General features: G+C 36.7%; 2 protein-coding genes across 2 annotated transcripts; one reads left to right on the forward strand and one right to left on the reverse strand.

Annotated features, from left to right (window-relative positions):
* The first annotated feature begins 521 nt into the window (after nt 1–521).
* Nucleotides 522–3,744, forward strand: mkrn2os.2 (MKRN2 opposite strand, tandem duplicate 2). Its single transcript, XM_053484598.1, has 4 exons — nt 522–724; nt 802–851; nt 3,184–3,352; nt 3,498–3,744. Exons 1-4 carry the CDS (start codon nt 522–524, stop codon nt 3,742–3,744), a joined length of 669 nt encoding a protein of 222 aa, XP_053340573.1.
* A 1,005-nt stretch (nt 3,745–4,749) lies between these two features.
* On the reverse strand, nt 4,750–27,150 carry tsen2 (TSEN2 tRNA splicing endonuclease subunit). Its single transcript, XM_053483489.1, has 11 exons — nt 26,857–27,150; nt 19,833–19,899; nt 19,664–19,703; nt 16,342–16,867; nt 12,427–12,501; nt 9,539–9,589; nt 8,260–8,398; nt 7,270–7,306; nt 5,146–5,257; nt 4,970–5,059; nt 4,750–4,878 (listed from the first exon to the last, which is right to left on the reverse strand). Exons 1-11 carry the CDS (start codon nt 27,040–27,042, stop codon nt 4,819–4,821), a joined length of 1,383 nt encoding a protein of 460 aa, XP_053339464.1. The 5' UTR covers nt 27,043–27,150; the 3' UTR covers nt 4,750–4,818.
* Nucleotides 27,151–27,384: the final 234 nt, after the last annotated feature.

Raw genomic sequence — 27,384 nt, forward strand, 5'->3', positions numbered from 1 at the left:
TCATTTTCCTTCCTGCCATCTATTCATCTACCTCTTTCCCCCCTTTATTTAATAATTTCATCCATTCATCAGTCATTGATTCCATTCGTCCATCCCTTTCCTTGCTTCTCTTTTCCTTGTATTCTTTTTATTTCTTTCTGTTATTTGTAGAAACACACCTCTCCTTCTTTCCATTTAAAATATGTCTAACAATGAAATCAAAGACGTAATTTTAAATGCTAATCCAAACATTATATTCTACAAAACGAACAGAGAAGTATTTTGATAAAAGTAATGTAGGAGGTCCTGCTCGTGTTCATCTGAGCATTAACTGTCCATTACACGTTGCTGTGCAGACAGCACTGCTCCACAGGTGTAAGGCCGGGCGCAACCTGATAGGTGCGTTACAAATGATCAGTAGACGTCAGACTGCTGAAACACACCTGTTGGCCTCCATTTCTGCCGCAGACAAGCTGCCAGAATGAAGCGGAAGGTGCGGGAGAGCAGAGTGAGCAGTTAGACGCTCCCAATGCTCATCTTCAATGGATAAGAGCATTATCAAATTCAGTCACTGTGGCAAAGATATTTTTTGTTTTTTTGTGCCAGAGGAATGCCCCGAGTGTGGCACGAGCTTCAGCGGGAGAAGGCTGGAGGAGGCGCCCATCAGCATCCCCAACCCCTTCACCAACGGGCACAAAACACCCTGCGCTTTCTTGATCGCCCCAGCAGAGGAGAACAAGCTCAGGTAAAGGTCTGACCTTTTATCACAAAGGTTTTAATTTGCTTATTTATAAAAAAATTTTAATGTGAAATAATTTGCAGAGAATATGATGGCGGATCAGATCTGCATACTGGAATTACTGACACGACTGGTGAGTCAGTCATGATTTTCTATATCATCTAAACCAACATAAAATCCAGAGGTTAAATTTAAAGAAAGTACTCTGAATGGTAACTACACATTTATGGAATTATTATGAAAATATCAGTTTGTGTGTTTTAAATAATCTTTGTTTCCAATAAAAAGGACACTAAACTGTATCTTTCCTTGTCTGTAGACACTGTGCTTTTACTGTCTAATCTTTACTTTTCTAAACTTTGAATGTGAAAATGTGCACATGATGTCCATAATTGCACCTTAAAGCTATATATGTACTCTTCATTCATATTTGTAAGTAAAATGTACAAAAGTATGCCTAAGTGTACCACCACCGCCACAGATTAAGAAAGTTTCTGTGTTAATTAATTAAATAATAGGGGTCATGGGCACCAAAGACTCATTTATGCCTGTGAAGACCAAAGTTCAGTCTGTCCGGTCCGAATTCACAGAAAAGCCAATGTAGCACAAATTGCTGAAAAAAAGCATTTGGTATCCAATCAAAACTCTCACAGTGCATCAGCTTGCTACTGTATATATATATATATATATATATATATATATATATATATATATATATATATATACGGGACTTAGCAGGCAAAGAGTTCAAGGTTGTTGATTCGGTCTTCAAGTTCCCTAGAACGCAATCTGATTAAACATCCGTGGATGCCTCACTTTGCAAGTTACAGCACTTGAAGGATCGTCTGGTAACATCCCGGTGCCACACACAACAGCAAACCTTCTAAGGTTTTGTGAAGTCAGAGTAGGTCAGTGCTCTGTTAGGGGCACAAGGGGAACCTAAATCCTAGGTGGTTTTAAGGGTTTAGTGTTATGGCTGATCAATGTATCTACATGTTAATAGATATGTACAGTGGAACCTCGGATTGCGAGTAACACGTTTTTGTTGTGTTCCACAAGGCGAGCAAAGATTAATTTTTTTTGTTACTTGAAAAACGAGCAAGTCTTGGTTTACAAGCACCGAGTATCATGCATCACGCATGGTGGGTAATCGTCTCCCCTGCTGGGTTTGTTGCGTGACTCTCACTGATATAATTAACATTCATACACATGTGTACTGTTTACTATAACACTGTGACCTCGTGTGTGTGCTAAACATTTTATTTTGTGTTCGTTTCTTATAAAACACGTGTGTGTGCGTGTACAGCAAAAGAGAGTCTTATTTGAGAGGTTAAAGATTCATTTTCTCCCTCTCTGTATCAGCCTGTCGTTATGTGTGCGCATGTAATTTGACACCGTGCCCCTTCACACACACTCGCCTTTACAAGTAAAAATAAATCCTGACAGAAAATTGTTTCGGGAGTCTGCACATTTTCCTCTGAATACTCTGGGTTCCTCCCACAGTCCGATGACATGCAGATTAGTCTAGTTCTGTGTGTTTGTGCATGTGATGGATTGGCACCCCTTCCGGGGTGTTACAGTGAAGATTGTAATGTGATAAGCTGTAGTGCCGAAGGAGTTATTGCATCATAATCTTTATAGTAATCACAGACTTAGCCACTATGGAGTCAAGTTGTTAATGTTTTGTTAGTGTTTTTGTGACTTAAAAAAAAATTAAGTTTAAAATTTTTTTTTGCTGAAAAAGTGTTTACTGACAGGTACATGGTGTAAAGTGGAATTCTATAATTATATTATAGAATTATAAGTATTATATTATTTTTAATTTAATTTGCATTTAAGGAATATAACAGAACAAGGCATGATGTTTTAAGAAAATGGTCAGTGCTATATTGTAGTGTTGTAATGCATTGTGTTGTCATGGGGAGTTACTGTTAACACCAAGAGAGGGTTAGTTTTCAATAACAGCATTCGCAATCTATTTATTTATGGTTTATTTATTTACAGCAATTTTTATTTATTATAGTAGCTATATTTTATCTTTTATTCAAACTCCACTTTTCTAAAGACTTTCCTCATAGTAGATACTGGAAAGTCTACTTTAACTGTTCAATAAACTTCTCCTTACAGAAACCTTAATCATATCAAAGATTTTAAATTCTTTATCAAATATCAACATATTTTTATTTCTTATTAGAAAATTTACATGCCGTCTGTTGCCAGAAACAACTCTGAAAACAATGTTACTATAGAAACAATAACTATTAGATCTGATGATATATGAAATAAATCAAACCAATTTCAGACCAATCACTATCTACCTCGTATCTGCAGTGCAAACCAAATGAAGCAAATCTCACATACTGTACCAGAAATGTTCTTGCTCATAGATTGCATTTTTAATTTTGTCTGAAAAAATTGAGTGCAACACTCTTTCTCTTTCTCTTTCTTTTCTTTTTGTTGTGAAGGCGTTGTGTATAACTACATCAAGTCTGGCGTGCGGAGAGACCGTGAGGGCTGGGAACATTGCATTAGCATCATGTTAGTCCAGCCTGACATGTATAATCTCATCAATCAGTGGGATCAGTACCTGGAAAAATTCTCCTCAGCCGAGATATGGGATCCACTCTGGCAAAGGTTATTATTTAATTTTAATATCTAGATACATGTGATATAATCCAGAAAGATTCTTAGAGCCTGAACTTCTCGTGTATCAAAATACTAGATATTTTTCCCTATGCCCCTCTGCTCTGGTTTATTGCTGATTATTTTTCTTCCCCAGCTTCAATGAGGAGAACCACAACTGCTACAGCTACACGCTGATGTTTATAAACTGTGTGCTGGCCATGCAGTCCAAGCGAGCGCTCAGCAAAGACGAGTTCACTCAGACTTTTGTTCTGCCACGGGTCAAACGAGCATCCAAGTACACCATGCTGTGTCAGGAGATTTCCAAAAACCATTTCTACATTGTGGACAGTCCAAAGAGAAATGCACAGGAAGGAAAGAATGATGAAGATAAAGAGGGTTAAAGTCTTCAGGTTTATGACATTGAGCTTTAAAATAAAACAATTATGTAACTTGATGCTAGTCAAAACTATGAATCGGTGAAATGATGCTATTGAATCTGACTTGAATCTTTTAATAAACTACTAACAATATATGTAAGTATGTATAAAGATTCACGTCAGAAACCTACTCTTGGATCTTGCATTAAACTTGGGCTATAATAAACAGTTATTCCTTCCTGTGTACCTTCTTGTCTGAATATACAGCAAGCTGCAATGCACTGGATGTTCTAAAATCTTCTATTATAGCCAGCATTAACCTTTTTCAGCATTGGGTTTACAGTAGGATTGGTCCAGACAAGTCCCCCCACACTGCTATCATGTGGCCAAAAAACAAAATTGTGCCTAAAGAAACGAATCTCACGTGAAATACAAGTTTTTTTTCTCTGTGGTTTTAAATTGCGAGGGGAATCCCGGAATGCAACTTTTTCTTAGAGTTTTCCACTGTATTGGACCATGTACTTCGTTTTGTTGAAGATTTTCCAAATTTAGGATTATTCACCATCAGGACAGCTTTAAAAGACAGTCATTTTGTATCAGCGTGCTTCCAGACTGATTCATTCAAACGGACGAGGCTGACTCATTTCTCCCGCACTCGCACACACATACCGGACTTTAGACATTTTATACATTTACTTACACAGTGAAAATATTGTACAGTATACAACACTGCAGTGTTTATTTTTTGTACAACACATGAGATACTTCCGCGATTGTGTTCCGTTTGTATCTGCGGAAATTTGTAATTTAAATGTTTGTAAGTTGGGGACTATTTGTACACATATTAAAACTGACAAAATTACCTACTGGATGTTGGATGTGTTTGTAGGTGCAGACTCATGTAGTGTAAGAGCAGGGCCACCAATGTAAAAATTTTGCCCCATTTCTCTTTTTACTGTCTTTGCATGATAAGATATGCCTACCAGTTGCATGCTTCATGCAAAGAAATAAACACACACAAAATCAGCATTACAGAAAGTGCAAAGAATTTTTATTAGTCCCATTATTACCGAATGTTACTCAAGAGCACAATCATTTCTAGATTTCCTCCTGATCTGCTCGTTCTCGTGATGATATCCATCGGCTCACAATAATCTCCTGAAATAAAAAGCCCCACAGAGTCAAACATGGCTAAAATAATGCAATTAAACAAAAATTTAATTAAGACAGCCTGAGACAAATGTTTGACCTGAACTTTCAGCCTTCTCAGGCACTCGGGTGAGAAGATGTCCTGCTTGGTCAGATCCGACGGCACGATGACGTAGCAAAACATCAGCTCCTACACATGGAACACGGACATGACAATGTGCAAACCTAATATACTAATGAATACTAATGAGAAGCGTAGGAAGGGAAAAGGTTTACTTTTGAGACGTTAGCAGTGGTTCGGCAGAGAGCAGCTAAAGCTCTCCAGGTAAAAGGCCTCAGAGCAGGACCTTGGAGCAACTCGTTTTCTCTTTCCACCACCACGGAGTAGCTGTACACCAAGAGCAGGAGGGAATTTACAACCGTATGTACTACAAACATTCAAATACAGACCTCAACATAAGCAGAAAAATAAATACATGCAACAAAATGGGGCATTAATTAATTTATTAATTAATAAGGGCATTAATAAGGTAGGTTGCTTTATTTTTTATAAGAATTATTCTTAATTGCCTTAATCTTAGTGCAGATTCTATGAGTCTCTTTTGCTGTATTGACTGGTATATGCATTCACTCCAGAGGTTTTATGCAAAGCAGGTTTAGTAATATATTGTAGTAATATATTGTAACTGGAGTAAAATCATTAAAAGTCATATGGTAGTGTAATATTGGGTAGAGACAACCAAACTGTTGTCAATATTATGGGGTAAAAATATCTGTTTACGAAGACAACACTGGCAGGTTTTCCCCTTTTAATAAAAACCTTTCAACAGATATTATGATTATTGCCATTTTAATAAACGCTTGAACTGCATGGGAAATTTAAAAGTTTAACTTTTTTAAATGGACTGTTGTTTGGTGTCTACACTTAATATGATAATACTTAGTTTTATTATTATGCAAACAAAGAATTTGACATTACATATGACATACGATGACCTGAAATAATAAAAAAAAAAGAAAAAAAAAAAAATTGTATGGCAAGATTGCATTTTTCTTTCCCCATCATGGATGTTAATGATTATTAATCAATAATCAATTAATCGCTGTTAAGAATTTAACCGATTAAAAGTTTATTAAACAATGTTTGTTTTGCTTCACATTTTGCCACAGACTGCCCACTATTAACTTGCACACCACAAGAGGGCGCACTTGCAGTTCAGGCGATGCTGCGTGGTATTTCAATGAAGATAGAAAGAAACTAAACCTGATAGATTTATTTTTTATTGTTTTTTTTTACATAAAGTGTAAAAAAGTGTAAAGTGCTTTTAGTTAACCCTAAGCGACCTAAGTAAGTTCGCATTGTTTAATCATTATTTTACTGGGATTCTAAAAGAAATATATTTTCTGATGCCGTCATAATTCTCAAATTTTTTTTGACCTCTGTTTTGCTAATTCCTGCAGTTCAGTCTGTATGTGCTTCCTCAGCCTTGTAAAAAATAATTATTAATCTAAATTATTAATTATTAATTATTAAGATTTTTTAATATTCATCTGGATTGACGGAGCAAACATTTATTTCCAGGCAGTTGATATTGACTATCAGCTACAAACACTGCACTAACCTTGACAACCCAGGTGAATTCTATGCTAACTAGCTAGACTCCTTACATGCTTGTTAATAACTCATTTGAAGGGCAGAGTTTCCACGCTTCCTTTCATGAATTCTAGATTGATTTGGCCCGCTTAAAATACACTTCCCCTTCCCGCATCTTTATTTTTTTACCCACAGTTACGTCTTACAACCGTTTATGGTTTTCGTAAAAACATTTTTGGCAAACTTACTGTTTGGACTGTCAGCGCTTCATGAACTTGGCTAATGTGTTTGCATGGAGAGGCGGTGCTATTCACAGATAGGTTTGTGCGCTTATGGGAGAGAGGGGCTGAATAAATCATTGTGCTGAACACATTTTTACAATTAAATAAGACTTCTCCCATTTGTAATAACAAAAAATGTCAAAGTAATCTGCGGCGGACACTGTTGATGTTGTAGTGAGCCAGCATGAATAAATCAATGCATGGGAAACACTGGATTGTGCTGCTAGAAATGTTTAAATGAGAGAGAATGTCTATTTTATTATTAATAACAAACTGATTATTAATTGCTAAGGTGTTCAACAATCGATAAAAAAAAATATGTAATATATGCAACCCCTATCCCTACAGCATAGTTCTGATATTTATAGCTGCAGCAAAGGTGGTGGGGTTGGTCATAGGGAAAATGATGACTTGATGTTATTCTACTACTACTGTAATTCTTAGGGGTCCAAGCACAAAGTGATAATGTTTAGCCTAAGAGCTATTATTGCAACGATCATTAAAATTAATCAAACCAATACCAACCTTGCATGATAAAATGGTGGTCCCTTCCGATACAGCACTGCAGAAGAAAAGCAAACGTTAAGGAAAATCTCAGAACTGAGGAGACGTAACTCTATACAGCTCCAAACATCAGACTCGTATGTCAGAAACATAGCTGCTCTGGTGCCAAGATTTCAGTCTCATGCTCCAAACTCAGAGCCAAGAGTCACTTTCCTGGCCCTGACACAAACGCAGCAGACGAAAAGGTAAGGAGATCAAGGAAAGCAATGCTTAGTCCGGCTGAATAATTCACCTGTCATCTAGTTCCACTTACACCAACTGGATATTCTTACTCTGTGCGAACAGAATAAGTGGGACACATTGGAAATGAAACATCATAATAACAATATTGATATCGATTAGGGGTCGACCGATATGATTTTGTTTTTAGGGCCAATACCGATGATCAGAAATGAATTAACTGATTATTAGAAAACAATATGCATTTTCTGCAAAAAATAACTTTGTTGAAATGACTCGTCTTTTCAAGACGAATTTTTCTTTTTTTTAAGCATGTGTTTAATTAAAGGAGAACTATTAATCATTATCTTATCAGCATTCTGAAAACTGAGAATATGAGAATATTTTTTTTGAAAAATTTTTTTTTAATCAGCTTTCTAATAATTTACAAAGTAAATAAAGTAAAAATGTAACTAGTAAAACTAGTACTAATAGTGGTAAAACTAGCAAAATTCAAAATGAACTAGAAGAACTTGTGATCCCAATTCAGCAGCAGCAGCAGATTGTTGTACAGATAGAACTCGAAATGCTCTCCAGTGATAGAGCTTCTGTTCCTCTCAGTTATGGCACAGACTTCATTGAAGTAAGGTTTTCTGATATTGTGTGAACATTCCCATTACTCCAAGTATTTAAAACAACCCCCTCATTGTGCTTTCTCATTCCTTATATGTTGGATGAATATTCATATAAACAATGTAAGCTTTTGGAGGTGGTGTAGTTGAGCTTTCTTACTTAAATCAGTGCCGTATTTAATGCCTGACTTGGGCACCCATCCTTTACTACGGAAGTGGTGATAGGCTGCGTATGTTATCTCAAAGTTGGGCTGTGCTGAACAAAACACTCTCCAGAGCTGAAGGACTGACAAGGCTTCCTGAAAAACAAACATCACAAGAATACAAGAGGTGTTTTGTACCTTGCAGCCAACACAATTTTGAGTAATATAGTACCATGTAATATATTTGACAACAATCTAAATATAACATTAAAGGTCCTAATATCTTTTTGGGAGATAAAGGTGTCTGGTACATTTCCTGTAGGTGCAGATAATAGATGGTTGGTACATTAGGCAAACAAAAGTGATATTAGTAATTCGTTACAGTGGTCAGAATTGCTTTTCATCTTCAGTAACAATGTTAATTAGAGAAGTGGTGGATTTATTTGGGTGGCTGAAACGGTGTGTGAGGTAGGCGAAAATGGATAGGAACCAAAATACACGAGGGTGAGTTCAATATTTATTTACTCTGGATATAATAAAACTTCTGGTGGCCGCAATTTCAGCGGTTTCCGTTCAAGGCTACTGTCTCCCCAGTCACTGCTGTAAAGGTGTGAATGTGTTACATCAGTTCATTTGCAACTACGGTGCAAGCAAAAATGGATGTTCCACTTGTGATTTGCACGTAAGAAGAGCATAGTGCAGTGATGTGTGAGTGAGTGTTTTTTTTTTGTTTTTTTTTGTGGTCTGAGGGTGTACCTGGTGCCGAAACAACTCACTGAAGAGCATAAACAAAAGCATTATTATATCTGCAAACAACATTTGGACAAATATGCTAAGGAAGGTGACAGTTTCTTAAAGAGAATAATTACTGGTGATGAGACATCACTAGGAGCTTGAGAGTAATGTCTGCACACATCTGCCCACACTGTCAACACACTGCAAAAACTTTGTTCTGTGGTGTTAAAGCATCCTTCCTATACTCCTGATCCTGACACATTGGAGACAACGATTCACATCTGATAAAGAAATGAAGATGATGTTGCATTTGTGGCTTGTAGCTCAGCCTAAAACATTTTCAATGAAGGAATATGCAACTGTGTTGACATATGGACAAAGTGTATGAAAAGTAAAGAGATTATAGTGAAAAATTATGCATTTGACTGTTCTAAAAGTTAATAAAAATACATTCTACAGCCAAGTTGCAGATAATTATTGACCCTGTCAAAAGATGATAAATTTTAATAAAATTAGATAAAAACTTGCAAATACTGTACCCTAAAATGAAGGAAAACATACCCCATCATGGAAAACTGACAAGCACCCGAGGGCATAAACCAGGAAGAAAGCCTGCAAGGCAAAGATATAGTGCATAAGCAATACAGGAAAAAAGCCAAAAAAACACTTAAAAATAAATGTTCTCACAATGCTGGGATGTGTGGTTGGAAAAGGGTTCACTAAGATCACGCTGCCTGAAGTTCAACTTGATGGCCTTCGTAATCAATTACCAATGAGAGGTAAAAAGCACAGGGATTGTAAACAGCGACTTACAAAACTGCATGCGATCACCTTCGACCCCCTCTGACTCTTTAACGATACTCTTGGGTAAACGCGGCTTGATAGAACCGGGTTTATCCGTCTTTATCGGCTGAAATATTAACGCCGGCCATGTTTATCCTACAGGGAGGTTTGTGTTAATATTAGCCTGTGAAGAGAGAGAGTGCACAAAACGGCTACATTCGAACACTTTCGCGGCTTCTTTAACTGTTTCTACTGGCTCGAGGAGTTGAATTCCCTCGATCAAATCCAGCTGTGAAAATATGGCTTAACTGAAGTTTTTAACGTCTCCACCTTGATAAGAAAACAAATCAGAGTATTAATAGCAATGCGCTGGAACAGCATGGTGCAGTTTGAGGTAACGAGATGCAGCTGTGAATAATCTCTATCGCTAATACCACAGCAAAATATCAATATTTTTAGATCAAAGAAATTTAGGACAAAAAAAATAAATGAAAAACCAGTGCTGTATAGAATCCCTTTATGTGAATTAATTTTATATAACTATTGTTGATTTGTTCATCTGATTGCTTATCATGGATTATCTAATGGTTTTGATTCATAGACATTTTTCACATTTAGTACAAATTTCCATAAATTTCCTTTGATTGTGTGAAGCTGCTTTTGCGACTATTACAATTGTTAAAAGCGCTACACAAATAAAATTGAATTTAATTAAATCTGTTTCAAGATGCATGCCTGTCCAGCATTTATGGTTGAATATAAAAAAAATGTTAGTTATAACTTAGTTCTGCTAGCAGGAATTAAAAGTTAAACATTAAACAGTACATTCGAATATAATAATTTCTTCATAAGAATGTTCTTTTAAGTACTTTCATATAATGCAAAGATACATATTTCCAGTTCCTTGATTTTACTGTTAAACAATGCTAGCTAGTTAGTAAACACTTTGTGGTTACAGGATTTTAAAGCATAAGAGGTGAATAGTTGCCTTCATGGTATATTTGTTACAAAAGATAAACGTCAAGCTACGACTTTGCATGTGTGTTGGTCTTGCTTACTTTCTTTTTCCAGCCAGATAAAGCTGAAAAGGGTGAGGATAATGGTGGAACGAGACTGAGCAGGTATTCGCTTGATACTGATTAAAAAACACCCACAGTATGCTTGCAGTGCTTAAGGAGTATACCTGCTACAGTACAACTAAAGAGTATAATTATGATAAACTCCACTGAAGGTTTGGCACTACAGACTCTTCCTTTATACAAAACTTGGCTTGTAATAGAGACCATGTTGAGTAGTACACTCAACTGTGCAATATTGCCCCTGTGCAATTTGTTAAAACTAGTGCAATTAATTTGTTCGAAAGTGCAATTATTGTTTTGTCTTTACTTTTTCTCTTGTATTTATACACTGGACTGTCCCACAAAATTTTCACAATTCCTTCGTCGCTGCTGTAACAAATAGATTTCCTAGCTGTGAGACGAATAAAGGGATATCTTATCTTATCTTTGTTGAGGTGGTTGGTGGTTTCTTACTGTGTTAACAGAAGACAGCACAGACGGATGAAGAAGTTTAAAGAAGAGGAAACCAGCATTGACAACAAACCACACAGTGGGAGACCAAAAGAGGATTTTCTTTGAGGATCTGAGCATGGGGTTCAAATACTGTACATCGCTAGCATCTTGGTCTAGAAGAAGAGTTACTCTATCCACATGCGTAATATGAACGATCTGGGAGTTCATACAAAAAGCTATGCCTGCATTTCATTTTTTTTGATACAGCCCTTGTATTAAACAGAAACCACTTTGGAACAATATATAAAAAAAAGAATTTAGGAAATAAAGAAAAATTTCTGCCAGAATTGCTTGCATGTTAATCTCATGTCATATTTCATGGCATGCAAAATTTATCTTGTAATAAAATCCAATTTCAATAATTTTATAGTAGCACCATCGACATGTTAGTCTATTTTCACTTTTAGTGGCACCAGTTTTAGTTTGTCCTCACTTCATATCTGCTATAACAGAGCAACACAACAGAACTGCTAAAATCTATGTAGTAAAGCTCTGCTTCTCATCTGTACACACTGCTTGAACATTTCATGTTTTGGCCCACAGTTAAATCAGTGCCATGACGCTCATCTCGTAGATGGCTAGCTAAAGAGGCAAGCCCTTGCCGCAACTCGGTGCAACGGTCACTTAACTGCGCTGCATTATCGGACTTTGGCTCCAGCGTTTGCTGTCTTTACTACTGAATTGATATGTTTTTATTATTTTTATTAAAACTACATTTAAAGATCATTAAAAAATAAAAAAATCTGTTTTTCAGAGCATTAACAAATAAATTAACACTATGAATCACTAAACAAATTGTAGTTTCAATATAAATAAGTTAATACGTTTGGCATTTGACCAGATTAAATAAAATTAAAAATAAATTAAAATAGTTTGGAATTTCAATATATGCTTACGAAAGTCAAACTTTGCACTTTAGAATTCTGTTAAGTAACTGATTCATTGTTAACGGTGATAAAATACATTCCTTGCTACAGGCATCAAACATGCTTTTTCTAACCCATCCATTAAGTCTTTCGTACTTGTGTAATACACACCTTTTCCTCCACCACTCATTCTGAAACCAACAACTTGTGCTTTGGAGAATTCCCTTACCTCTTCATAACTGAGCTGTAGATACTCCATCATGTTAAACGGATTGATTCTGCACACCAATTTGCCTTTTCTGCTCTGGAAGAAAAAAATACTTAAAAAATTAAAATGTAAACAATTAAATGCATGCATTAAAACAGTCAGATTGGCTTTGGAAAACACAACTATATGTTAAGAAAATTATATGTTCCCTTTGTTCTACAAGTCATATTAACATTTTCTATATACTCAGCAAAAAAAGAAACGTCCCTTTTTCAGGACTGTGTATTTCAACAATAATGTTGAAAAAATCCAAATAACTTTACAAATCTTCATTGTAAAGGGTTTAAACAATGTTTTTCATGCATGTTCAATTAACCATAATTAATTAATTAACATGCACCTGTGGAATGGTCGTTAAGACCTTAACAGCTTACAGAAAGTAGGCATTTAAGGTCACAGTTCTAAAAACGCAGGACACTAAAGAGACTTGTCTACCGACTGTGAAAGACACCCAAAGAAAGATGCCCAGGGTCCCTGCTCATCTGCGTGAACGTGCATTAGGCATGCTGCAGGGAGGCATGAGGACTGCTGATGTGGCTAGAGCAATAAATCGCCATGTCCGCACTGTGAGACGCCTAAGACAGCGCTACAGGGAGACAGGAAGGCCAGCTGATCATCCTCGCAGTGGAAGACCACGTGTAACAACACCTGCACAGGATCGGTACATCCGAATATCACACCTGCGTGACAGGTACAGGATGGCCACAACAACTGCCCGAGTCACACCAGGACCACACAATCCCTCCATCAGTGCTCAGACTGTCCGCAATAGGCAGTCCATAAGGAGGAGATGCACTGCAGTACTTCAAGCAGCCGGTGGCCACCAGATACTGACTGGTACTTCTGATTTTGAGCCTCATTGTGAAACATTTTTAGTTTCTGTCTTATGGTTGACTCTTTTAGTGTTCATACAAATATTTACACATTAAGTTTACTAAAGTCAGAGGATGGTCCTTTTTTGCTGAGTATATATATATATATATATATATATATATATATATATATATATAAATGATCGCTACAATTGAAATTCTATTTAGACTTCCAATTACAATGCCAAATTTTAATGTGCAAACTTTCATATGCATTATTTATTTATTTTTATTTGTTTTGTTTATTTTTGGACTTAAGTACAAAAACATATATGATGTTTAAACATCAATATTCCACTACAAAATTTAAAGATAAAGAAATATATTTGGATGCCATAAAAAGAAAGCAGCACATTTCTTTAACCAACCAATTTTTAGACAGTTCTCCATAAAACTTAAAGGTTAGCTCCATAAAGCAGCTAATTTTGGTATAAAACTGCACAAATTGTACCTGACATTGACATTGCTGTCACACAAAATACAGACTTTGGCTCCCTTATTGCTGTTTACTGGGCTTTGTAATTTTTCCCTTACAGACATACTTACTCTAGAGCATTTATGTGGAGACTTTTGCACAATCCTGTACATTTCTGTTTTTAAATATTGGTTTAATAGTGTAGTCTATAATGTTTAAAAGCGTTGCTACACCTGTGATTTATAAGCCTGTACACTAGTGCTCCTTACATTGTACATTTGCGTAGGCTACAGTAAATCTGTTACATGATAATATAATCATGTTGCTGTGTATGGCACGAACATGATATACAGTGAAAGAAAAACCTGATCGACTCGCTCGAGTTGTTTTTTAAAGCTGTCCAATGAGAAATGAGACACTACGGCACCACCCTAAAAACATTGTCAATACGAACAGAATATTATAGAAATGAATGCCGTTGCTAGGAGAAAACTGTTTACACATTTAAGATAAAAAAAAAAAACTACTTTGAAATTGTTGCCAAAATGTGCAGAACATCTTGTGACAACATTTCCAGGTACATGACTGAACGCACTTCCCTGCCTCGACCAACCGGCGTCCTTCTGAAGGCTGCTGAAAGCACTATAGATGCATATGACATGCTGCAAGAATGCAGCACTTTAACATTAGCGCTATGCTCATACAAACACCCTCTCTATATATTAAACCTCAAATGCACCCATAAAGACTATATGGCCAAAAGTATGTGGGCACTAAAGGATTCACCAAAAACCTGGAACATTAATATTGAGTTATTCCCTCAACAAGAGCATAAGAGGTTGGCCACTAATGTCTAGCAAGGAAGCCTCTTGTAAAGTTCTCAATTCTTGGTCCAATTTATCCCTAAGGTGTTTAATGGGTTTGATCTGAGCAATTCACTCAACTCAAGTCTTCGACACCAACCTTGGCACAAAGGCACTGTCATGCTGGAACAGGTTTTGGACATTCAGTTAAAATAAAAGGAAATCTTAATGGTATGGAATACAAAGATATTCTGAACAATTGCTTTGTAACAACAGTTGGGGGAGGACCTATATATGGGTGTTAACGAGGCGTTCATGTCAAACCAGGATTTATGAAGAAATTTCTTGTATTGACATTTACAGACTTCAAGCAGAGTACGGTGATGAGACTCTTAGCCACGTAAAACATTTGAATAGTGCAAACATTTTTTAAGGAGTCTGTGAATGACGATCTTGGGTGGGGTTGCTGTGAGTACACTGCTGTCATGCCCGAGAACATTCAGTGAGTGGAACGGCTGGACTTTGAATATCAACGGATGGCTTGTTGGGACTTGCAGGAAAGATAAATATGTTTGTGAGAACTGTACATACAAACGTTCATCAACACCACTTGTATATTATACGAACTTAGGTGGGAGTTATTGCAAAATCCCCACACAGTCTTGACCTCGCTCCAAGCCATTTCAACATTTGGGCCATTAAAGGAGTTCCTGGGAGGCAAACATCACACTTGAAACAAACCAGTCCAATAAGAACTTAATTGTCTTCAGTTAGTCAAAGTCCTGGTTTGAACTGAACACCCTCGTCACATAATTTAAGCCAGTGGTGCCAACTGAACACTGATTAAGCCAGGGAGATATGATGGAAAAAACGTTATGGTAAGACACCTGGGTGCTGATTATTTCTTAAACCGCACATCTTTTATTACTTTTTTTTGCCCCTTAGCTTAGGATGCAAGAAAAGTAAACAAGACAATATATTAACACTTTAAAGGAAAAAAATAAGAAGAAGTTACAGAGGACAGTGCTACAGTACATGCCCTGGTTTGCGTACATGAGCTTATAATCTACACAGCACACACTGGCTAATACTGTTCTGATGAAAAAGGAAATTATGCCATCTCTTTCATCCAGTCATAAATGCCATCTGTGACCCCTCTCACTCACTCACTCATCTTCTATACTGCTTTATTCTGTATTCAGGGTCGCGGGGGGCCTAGAGCCTATCCTAGGGTACACACTGGACAGGGTGCCAATCAATCGCAGGGCACACCCATATTGACAGACTAATTAATATTGACAATTTGGAAATGCCAATTAGCCTAATCTACAGGTCTTTGTGGGAGGAAACCCACCAAGCACAGGAATAACATGCAAACCCCATGCACACAGAGACGGGCATCGACCCTGGCCAGGAATTGAAACCTGGCCCTGAAGGTGCAAGGTGACACTGCTAACCACTACACCCATCTGTGGCCAGGCAAAAAAATAAATAAAAATGTCTCTATTTGGATGGAAGAACTTTTTCATCCTTAAAAGATGGTAAAGGATGTAAAATTAAATAATCAGGAGGACATCGATTCAAGATGTCTTCCAAGGTGGGTAAAGTACCTACATGGATAAGGCTGAAGCCTTGTTCATCAAGTTATTATGCATAGGGTTTAAATATATGTTTACATCAACTTTCTGAAATTGTAGTGAGCAACCAAAAGTTGTAGCAGTATTCAGTAGCATGGTCAGAGTCCTAGAAAGGACAAGCCAAGAAAGTGAACAGGTTTTTTATTTACACTTTTGATGTCCTCCTCATAAGTCTCTCCGTCTTCAGGTTCTTCTTCAGGCTCCTCCACCAAAACATAACCATGAGCTACAGACAGAGCACAAGCCTTCGTATCTGACGCTGACCCACCACTCATCATTTCACTCGCATCTATTCGACACCCACAATGAACGATCCAGTCATCATGCCGTCCGCATTTGATCTTGGCGAGCACGTTTGGATCGACTTGGTCAGGTTCTTCAGGATATATTTCAGCTAGAGGATCATAGCGTGAATCCCCTTGTCTACGAGGTCTTTTAGCCTCTGGCAATCCTTCTTCCTCTCCACTTTCTGCAGCTGCAACATCTTCCATCTCCTGGTTCTGATCTTGAGATGGCATCGGACTCTCTAACAAATCCCGATATTCTTCAGAGACGTTGTGTTCTTTTTCTAGCTCGAGAGGATGGGTCAGCTCGTACAGGACCTGACTGACAGCTTCTTCATCCAGTCCCTGAGCCAGGAGAGCAGAGCGGGCCCACCTCACATGCTGCTCGTATCTGAGGACATAATAATGTGGTTTAATGCTTAACAGAGTGATGACGCACGTCCAAAAAAAAAGAAAAAAAAAAAGTCAGCGTTCATGTTACCAGCATTACGCAATACAAATATGATTTTCTGCTTCGATTTAACACAGATGTAACTTTTTTTTAGCATTGTGTTGACACAAATATCAGATCTCATGATCTTACCAGAATTAAATTCATGTGGCTTTTTTATCAACCCACGTCATCATTCAAACCAACAATAAAGGACAGCAATAGCAGTGACTATTTTTGAGGGAAGGGTGTGGAAATTGGTGGTTTAATTTATATTTAGGGAACTGAAACAAGCAAACCTAAGAAGAAATCTACCAGAAGTAAGTAGTGTAGTGAAATAATTAGCTGAGGAATCAAAGGAAAAAAAATTGTGAAAAGAACAAAAAGAACTCAAGTTCTACCCTTGTTTGAGTTGTAAATGTTATTTGTAAATGTTCAACTTTAAAGATTTAAAATTCACTTTATAGTCTTTTATTGGCATTCAGATGGATTTGCCAATGTGTGTACGAACAAATCATGGTGGTCGGGGTTAAACATTTCTTTTTTTTTTGTTCTTAGAAGACAATAAGACGATTCCCCTCTTCTGACGTGTTGTTCAACTCTGCTGTTCTCTATCGACACCAAACTGGCACGTTTTAAGGAGGAATAAATTAAGTAGAAGTATAAAAATGTGTTATTTGAGGGGTTTTTTTTCAGATGGAGCATTAACAGACACATATTTGGAGACATGTCAACTTGTTAAAGATATATTTCTATATCAATCCACAGCGTAACTGTATGATGATTGCTGCAGATATATGAGAGCAAGTCCAAAATAATCCATACTCTGGTTGTATTAAAACCTCTGTTGGCTGCACTCTCTCATTAACACTTTCTGTTCAAGGCTACTGTTTCCCTAGACACTGCTCTGGATGAATGATGTGCTACATTCACTTCTAACCATGGTGATGAGCAAAAGTGATGAGCCTCATATGTGATTTGCTCGAAAGCAGAGTAGCGTGCAGTGATTCATTTTTTGTGGTCTAAGGGGGGACCTGGTGCCGAAACAACTCACGGGAATGCATAAACAGAAGCATTTGGATATCTGCAAACACAGATACTCTAAGGAAGGTGAAAGTTTCTTAAAGAGAATCATTACGAGACAAGGATTCATGACTACGAGCCTGAAAGTAAACGGAAACATCCTCAATCACGATCAAGAAAAAAAATCCCAAAGTCAACCATCAGCTGAAAAGTTAACGCTTACAGTTTTCTGGGATTCTTAAGGGCAAGTACTAGAACACTATGAGAAAAAAGGTTCATCACTCAACAATGCTTGTTACAGTGAGATGCTTATTTAAGAGCTGAAGCCTAAACTTTGGATTAAACAAAAAGGACCTCGCATGAAAATTCACGTCTGCGCACTTCTGCCGGTACTCCGCATAAACTATGTTTTGAGGTGTTAAAGCATCCTCCCTGTAGTCCTGATAATGCTCCATCTGGCGTCCAGCAGAACGCAGCCCTACAATGACGAAGATTCAGTTCGGATTAACAAAACATGTTTTTAATGAGGGAATACAAATGCTTGTTGACAGATGGACAAAGTGTATTGAGCAGCAAGAGATTATGTCGAAAAATTATGTATTTATCTTTTCCAAAAGTCCATTAAAATAAAACGTACAGCTAGACTGGAAAAAAATTTTTATTTACCATTGTGCATTATTATTATTATTATTATTATTATTATATATCATAGCATATTTTTAGTGATTTTTAATATGTTAAGCGAGTTTATTTAGTCAAAATGTGGAGTAGAAGGGACAATACGAGCAGTTTTGTGCCAGATTTCGTAACCGCAGCCAGTGCTTTTTTTGGACCTGCGCTTTTGCCCTTCAAGTGGTCATGGCTATACGTGTCACAGAGCCAATCAACGCGATAGCTTATCGTAAATACACAGTGTGCAGAAGACACAGAAACGATCTTAAAGCATCTACAAAGCGAGCTAAACCTCACGAAACACAAACAAACGCACAACACAGCATGGCTTACTTCAAAAAAAAGGTATGTAACTTTTGACAACTGAACCTTCAAAGGTTGTGGGAAGATTAAAACCAGTTTGTCTCATATGTTCTGAAACTGTGGTGCTAATTAAAGCAATGAAGTGAAGCGCCACTATGAGATAAAACACGGGTCGTTAGAGCAAACAAATCCGCAGCAATCCGAGGTATGGGTGAGTAAAATACTTGAACTGACAGTGTCCAAATCAAAATGTTGAGTAAAAGTGATGTTATGAACAATGCGCCAGATTTAGTAATCTACTTTAAACACTAAGTGTATTTGGCTGACTACAAAATAAGTACAAAGATACTCAAGCTTACAAAATTTCTTTATATTAATAAGTTAGGCAGAGACAGAAAGACAGGAGGACGTGTACATGGGCTTCAACCTGAAATAAAAATATCACTGATTACATTAAAGCTGATCAGCTTATTTTTAGCTTTAACCTTTTACCTATTTCTACAAACTTTTTACCTATCAACAACAGGTAATAACGCTAGTAAACACTAAATGTTTGGCTGGGCAAAAAATTAAAATGATCAGAAATGTTTTGTTTTTTTGGAACTGTATCCATATGCGGCAATCATGATATAAAATTGACCGAAGGATATGGCATAACAACCTGTGTACCATTAAAATTATTGAGAGGTATGACATTCATTCAAGAATAAACAAATTAGACATACAATAATGCAATAGCAATTTTTTTAAATTACTTACTTAGCAAAGGGGATGACGGGTAAACATTTGTCACCTACATCTGGATAAAAGGACAAAAAGGAAAAACATTTTAAACCATTTACTCTTTATCATATGGTATTTTAATATTTGAGACTAGGCTCTGTATGAACAGGAAGCAGCATGTGAATAGTTTTCCAATAATACCCACATTCCCAGCGTTCAGAAATACTGTGCTGTGGTCGGCTTTTGGACAGAACTCCTTTACCAAAATAACCCTGAAAAGACACAAAGGTCCATGGTTGAAATGCACCGTTGTTAGTTTATGTTTTAAACGTAGCGTAGTTTATGTTACACTTTTTTTGCAAGTAAAAAAACATACATACAGTATATGTACTGTATATATTATACATAATTTAAAAAAATACATTTATGTGAAAAAAATCATCAACATCTAATGTTCAAACGCTCACATCAATTAACTTGCGCGTCAATAATGTATATCTTAAAACGGAGGCACTTTCGTGGACGTGTGCTACAGAAAATCTGTTATTTTTTATGATTTTTTTTTAATGCTGCAAAGATCAACAAATTGAAGATGACATATAAACATACCCAAAAATGTAAACTATATCGCCTGCTCAATGAGCACAATTCATGTGTGAAACTGATTCCCAGAACCACTCTTACCTAAGGGTGTCACGATCCTCCAAAACCTTGATTCGATTACATTTTCGATTCTAAAGTCACGGTTCGATTCGATTCTCGATTTAAAAAAGAAAAATTTAAAAGCACAAGGTATGCCATTTTAAGAATTTTATGCAATATAATTATATCTGACCTTTGTTCGCATTTTGAATTTCCCAGTCATCATTAATGTAATGCGCTGTGACAGTCATGAAGCTCTGTGTTGCTCTGGAGGTCCAGCAATCTGTAGTCAAGGCTACTAAATGTGGACTGCTAAGACCTTCAATAACTTTCTCCTTCACATTATTGTACATGGAGGGTATCACCGTAGTTGTGAGATGCGTCCTACTTGGGATTTCGTAGCGCGGTTCTAGCACGCTAATTAAATGCCTAAAACCGGAGTTTTCTACCACTGAATAAGGTCGCATGTCCGTGGCTATAAATACTCCTACCGCGCTTGTAATTGCCTTTGCACGTGTTGATTTACTTGGAAGTTTTATTCCAAATGAAGATGGGAGAGTAGTTTGTGTTACACTTGTCGGTTTAACAGACAAATCTATGTTTTTGTGGTGCCTGCGGAGATGCCCTGCCATGTTAGTCGTGCTGCCGGTGGAATAATGTGGTATACGTACATAGCAGAGCTTGCAAACTGTGTTTTTTTTTGTCAACAATACGAACGTTGTCAACATAACTCACTGGAAATCCAAAATACTTCCACACCGGCGACTTCAGTGAATGAAGAGGGGGTTCAAGTTTTGTTGACGGGTCTCCTGCGTCTGCAGTTGCCATACTATCTTTTGGCTTTTGTAGCTGTTAGGTTGACTCGCAGCACTTCAACAAGCGTGTTTTTTTTTTCGCTTGGCAAGTTTTCAAGTTTTTCGCTTGGCCAATTCCATTTTTTGATTCGATAATCGAGATTGAGCATGAATTTCAATCGATTTCGATCAGCTGATTTCATTTTACTGCCTTTGTTTTATTTTATAAACAACATCATCATCATCATCATACAAAGACAAAGATATTTTAATACGAACACTATAGATCCCTTATTAGAAACACCTATACACCTGCACATGGCTGCAGATATAAAATCATAAAATATTGCTTTCCTTTTAGTACTTGTAGGATTTAGAAACACTTAAAGGAACTCTTGCTCAGGGTTTTAAATAAAAACATTCAATGTTTGAATTAGATTTTGATTAAAATATTAAATAATGTTAACGTGCAATATAAATCATAATGATCTTTATTTTTTTTCTAAAAAAAATTGTTTAAGGGAGAAGGTGCTTACTCTAATTTTATTCATAAATAATCGAGTTACAGTACACAAGCTCTAGTACTAGTATATTTTTTCCATTAATTTATTTAGAACTGAGTAGGTTTGCAGTACTGCCCATGCAAGTTTTTCAGTGTGATCTTACAACCCTGGTGAGCACAAGGCAATCGTTTGAGCAGACAAAAATTTGCTTGCATGAGAGTGAATTTCAACATGCAAAAAATAGCCTGATATCCGCATGTGCAAAAAATCCCAAAATAAAACAATTGGATAACCTTAGGCATCATGGTGGATTAGTGGTTAGAACTGTCACCTTGCACCTCCAGGGTCAAGGGTTTGAATCCTGGTTCTGTGTGCATGGAGTTTGCATGTTCTCCCAGAGGCTGGTGGGTTTCCTCCCACAGTCCAAAAACATTTGTGTTAGGTTAATTGGCGTGCGCAAATTACCCGTAGTGTGTGAAAGAGCGTGTGAACCCTGATCTTTTTCTGTTTCTCAACGGTATAGTTTGTTAGCACCTCTGCTCATGAGTGTATCTTTCTGTCAGACTCCTCGTTTTGGCTGACTTAAGTGGGTTCCACTGTGGTCTTCTATGTTGTAGCGCACGTACCTCAAGGTCTGAGTCATAGCACATTCTGAGTTGATATTCTGCCCACCACCGTTATAAAATGTGCTTATTGGAGTTACTATAAACTTCCTGTTAGCTCAGGCCAGTCTGATTATTCTCCCATTATAGCTCGACTGTTTTAGCCTGCAAACCCTGTTCACACAGGATGTTTTTTTTTTTGCAACATTCTCTACAAAGCGTTGCATATGAAATTTACAGGAAAACAGCCTATTTGCCACAAACAACCAGGCCATGGTTATAGTCAGAGAACTCACACCCTCCCCCAATCTCCATGTTTTGTTTGATTTGATTATGTAAAGCTCTTAACCTGCATCTACATGATTTTATGCATTTTATGCATTTGTACTGCTGCAACATTATTGGCTGAAAATATATCTGCATAAACGAGCAGGTGTACAGCAGGTATGAGACTATAGGTTAAACATAAACCTTTAAATAATGTTGATATTTAAAAAAAAACGTGTAAAAAATTAAAACTAAACTAAAAATGAGGAAATAGTTTAAAATACATATGTATTTTAAAATATTTTGAGTGTGCTTTAAAAAATGTAACGAAAAATCCAAAGAACTAGAAACCCACAATATAAGAAAAGTATAATTTGACTTCATATATCATGACATCATATTAGCCATCTATTGTAGTGATTTTCTTTCTACTGTACATTCTAGAACAATGCTGGATTTTCTTTTAGAAAACTAAGAAATAACATGAAATTATGGAATTACAGTGAGGTCAATAAGTATTTGAGCACCCTGTGATTTTGCAAGTTCTCCTACTTAAAAATCAATTGTCAGCAGGTGCATTTCCACTGTGAGAAACAAAAAAAAAATCCAGAAATCACATACATATGTATGATTTTTTTAACAAGGTATTTGTGAATTACTGTTTCAAATAAGTATTTGATCACTTACTTATCAGCCAGATTTCCGACCCTCAAAAAACTGTTATTTTGCTTTTAAATAGTCCAGCTACACTCTGGTTCTAAATTAGTAGCCTGATAAAGCCTCATAAAGACACCTGTGCACCCCACAATCAGTCAAAGTCTAAGTGGATACATGGGGTATCAATGATGCTAAGAATAGTGAAGAATCAGCCCAAAACTACACGGGAGGAGCTGGTCAATGCCGTGAAGAGAGCTGAGACCATCGTTTCCAAGGCTACTATCAGTAATACACTAAGACGTCATGGTTTAAAATCTTGCATCGCACGGAAGGTACCCTGCCTAAGTTAGCCCATGTCCAGGCCCATCTTATGTTTGCCAGGGACCATCTGGATGATCCAGAGGAGTCATGGGAGAATGTCCTCTGGTCAGATGAGACCAAAGTAGAACTTTTTTGTCTTAACTCCATTCGCCGTGTTTGGAGGAAGAAGAATGATCCAATAATACATTCCAATAATACCATACCTACAGTGAAGCATGGGACTGGAAGCATCATGCTCTGGGGGTGTTTTTCTGCACAGGGGACAGGACGACTGCACTGTATTAAGGAGAGGATGAACGAGGCTATGTATTGTGACATATTGGGCAAAAATCCTCCTTTCCTCAGTCAGAGCATTAAAGATGGGTTGTGGCTGGGTCTTCCAACATGACAATTACCCAAAGCACACAGCCAGGAAAACCAAGTGGCTCCGTAAGAAGCATATGGACTATTTAAAAGCAAAATAACAGGTCTTTGAGAGTCAGAAATCTGGCTGATAAGTAAGTGATCAAATACTTATTTGACACAGTAATTCACAAATCAATTGTTAAAAAATCATACTATGTGATTTCTGGATTTTTCATTTTAGATTCTGTCTCTCGCAGTGGAAATGCACCCATTCTGAAAATTGTAGATCCCTCCATGATTTCTAAGTAATAAAACTTGCAAAATCACAGGGTGATCAAATACTTAATGACCTCACTGTAAGCAGTAACAACAACAGTCAGACACGAAGGTCAGCTGTTCTGAAATAGTTCTAGCAAGAACATTATTGCGTTAAGTGCATTTGCAAAAACCCATCAAACACCATGATAAAACTGGCTCTCATCAAGACCATCCCAGGAAAGCAAGACCAAAACTTCTGCTGCAAAGGAGAAGTTCATTTAGAGCCTCAAAAATCACTAATTAAACATAAACTCAGATTAGAGCCGTTATGAGGCTTTACAGAGCATAAGTAGCAGACACATCTAAATATCAACTGTTCAAAGGAGATTATTGCATATTTTGGAATAGGGCTGGACGATTTGGCCTAAAATCAAAATCTCGATTAATTGAACATTTTAACTCGATTACGATTAATGAACGATTATTATTTTTTATTTTTTTTGCCCTCATAACACGTGATTGTGCTTTAAGTGTTAAAACAAACTGGTGGTGTTACCTTTGGGCGTCGAAACTGTTTTTCTACAGTATCTACATCTGACTTCATTTTGTTCAGTGTCATCCTTACTGAAGCCAAAATGTGTCCAAATAACGGAGACTGCATTTTTCTTTGGTACAAGCTGCTCTTGTTGCTCAGTTGTCTCAGTGTTTAAGCTCTCCATGCTCGACATGTTGGCGAAATAACGTAATGAAGCGGGGTCACGTGACTCCACACGCGGTAATGTTTTTAAAGGGAAAGTAATCGAAATAATCGACCTGGAAATTTTTTTATCGATTATAGGTTCTAATTGTCGAGTTCGATTACTTTTCGACTAATCACCCAGCCCTATTTTGGAAGCCTTCAGCACTTTTTTTTATTATGTACTGTATAAAGAAATAAAAATCAGGAAAGACCATACAGAGTTAAACTTCTGACTGGTAGTGTACATTCATAAAATAAAATCAAAGCATATTATTATTGAACTCATACTATATGACGTCTGTTTGCTATGGTCTTGCCCACTTCTGCATGTCTGCAAAAGGTACGTTACCTAACAGATGCCAGTGCAAAAGCCAGGGACAAAACTAGTCCTGGAACCAGTTTCAGCAAAAAACACATCTGATAAAGTTGTCAACTTAAACACTTTGTCTCCTTAGTAACTGTTTCGAAGTAATTCTAAATCCCAAATCCCACTCATCCTATGATCAAACGCACTACTTGGTGCGTGAAACATAAGATTGCACACCCTACATAGTGCACTACCTTTCCATTTTACACTATGCAGAATTTAATTATGGAACAGCTGTTAATTAAAAAGCTTGAAACTTTAGTGTAATTAACACTACATGCACATCATTGTTTGAAGAATAAAGCACAGCATATTCCACTGCCTCGTCTTATTTTGGATGAGTCACATATTTTTGATAACAGATCAACCTTCTGCAAATGAATGTCCTAATTACCTGCGTAACCCACTTTAAAAAGCCTGTGTCTTTGTTGAATAAGTTAATAAGTCTACTACAATTATGAAAATAATCAGAGGAAGCTATCAAGTGCTAGGTCACTCTTATCTGTGTGACAAAGCATTAGGTAATCAGGTAATTATGTGGTAATGTTTGTATTTTTGGGAGCTGTGAACCACACCTCGTGCGTAATTATCAATGAAAATTTGCCTAATGCAAGTTAACAGTACCATCCACTGTTGTGACTGACGTCATGGCTTAAAATTAATAAAAGCGCATAATTTGCACAAACTCCATTTTTTAACAGTTTCCTTTTGGTATGATTGGTTAATTTGTGCAAATAGCGTTCCATATATTTTTCTAATTTTTAATCTACTTGGTTTTTTTGCCTTTGCTAGTACAATCAGAATGCTACAAATACATTTCTCATAACCAGTAACCCAAATAATACATTACTTCCCCCCCCCTTATTATTTATTTTATAATTTATTTATTTATAGCTGATTTTATTAAAAAAAAAAATTGGACTTTTTTGTTTGTTTATCGTTTTATTTGGATTTTATTTTATTTTTTTATTATTGTCTGTTATTATTTCTGCAGCCATTTGTAGGATTTTACAGCACTTTGTAACAACTTTGTTGAGTTTAACATGTAAAAAATGAATGTGACTTTTTCTAAATCTGTGAATGTAACTTTTTTAAGTCTGGTTTTCTGTGGCTTGCCCTCAAAATAAAGCCGGAGATCCTGTGTCGAAACTGTCGCGTCTGATTGCAAGACAGAAGTAAATGGTAGTGAGTCTCAGGGTGGGATTTACACAGGAGTCAGCTTGACCGAATACATGCAATAATGAAGATTATATGAAATTTCCTTGGCTTTGGTAAACAAATTACCTATTGACGTAAAAATTTATCAGAAAAATTTTTCAACTAATGCTTTTTTGTTGTTGTTTGCTTTGTTTCAAGATATAATTATGTGGAGTAGAGACAATAGGATTGTAATAAAAGTACACTTTTTAAAAAAAAAAAAAAAAACAGCATATTGACTAAAGTCATCAGTTTCTTTGGGCTACTGGTGTCTCGAATGGGTCATGATAAAGGAAAACAACAAAAAAATCGTTTGGGATTAAAATTAAAAGAGTGCAATAATTCTGCAAAGGTGAATATATTTCCTTCCTAGTTTGATAAGGCAGAACATCTTGATCTAATCTACCTTAGTGTGCCTCTCTCTAATGCACTGGCAACGCACGTGAATGTGTTTACTGTGCACGTGCTCGTCTCCCTTCTAAAAGCAGATATCTTTGATTAGTTTCTCTGGTTATTTAAAAAAAAAAAAAACCTTACCTTTTCATAAAGAGCCTGAATATGCTCGCTTTCTCTGACTATGACATGCTGCTGTACGAGTTCAGCTTTGTATATTTTTATCTGCTGTTCTGGTGTAGAGTCTTTGCAAAACAGAACAGGAAGTGGGGCTTCAAAAGATTCATAAACCTTTGGCCTGCGTTTCGGAGCGTGAAATATCGCTTCCATTAGTCAAGTTACAGTTCAACTGACTAAGGCATAAACATAAAATATAACTGTTATGGTAGAAACACTGAGCATGCTGTTTTGATTCACAAAGCAACCTGAGTACAGCACGCTCTCATCCAACTAGAAAGCCTTATTTCTAGGGGCAAGATTTGCTAGTTATACTGTCCAATCAGCGTTCACCTTGTGAGTATATTAGCCAATCATAGCTCAGCGTTAGGCGATCTCATAAAAGAAGGCGGTGCATGCGCGCTTCCTAGGACCTAGCCAGAAGAAGGAGTTAGCAAAGTACATTTGATATTAAATACACCCTTTAAAATATTTTAAAACAAGTTTCTTTTTTTT

The sequence above is a fragment of the Clarias gariepinus genome, chromosome 23 (genome assembly GCF_024256425.1).
Source record: "Clarias gariepinus isolate MV-2021 ecotype Netherlands chromosome 23, CGAR_prim_01v2, whole genome shotgun sequence".
NCBI lineage: Eukaryota > Metazoa > Chordata > Actinopteri > Siluriformes > Clariidae > Clarias > Clarias gariepinus.

Coding starts and splice junctions, on each gene's coding strand:
- mkrn2os.2 (XM_053484598.1), top strand. CDS start 522: ATGGATAAGAGCATTATCAAATTCAGTCACTGTGGCAAAGATATTTTT. Junction 725..801: donor GCAGAGGAGAACAAGCTCAG/GTAAAGGTCTGA, acceptor AATAATTTGCAG/AGAATATGATGGCGGATCAG. Junction 3,353..3,497: donor TGGGATCCACTCTGGCAAAG/GTTATTATTTAA, acceptor TTTCTTCCCCAG/CTTCAATGAGGAGAACCACA.
- tsen2 (XM_053483489.1), bottom strand. CDS start 27,042: ATGGAAGCGATATTTCACGCTCCGAAACGCAGGCCAAAGGTTTATGAA. Junction 7,307..8,259: donor TAAATACGGCACTGATTTAA/GTAAGAAAGCTC, acceptor TTTCTTCTGCAG/TGCTGTATCGGAAGGGACCA. Junction 5,258..7,269: donor CCACCATTTTATCATGCAAG/GTTGGTATTGGT, acceptor CTTGGTGTACAG/CTACTCCGTGGTGGTGGAAA.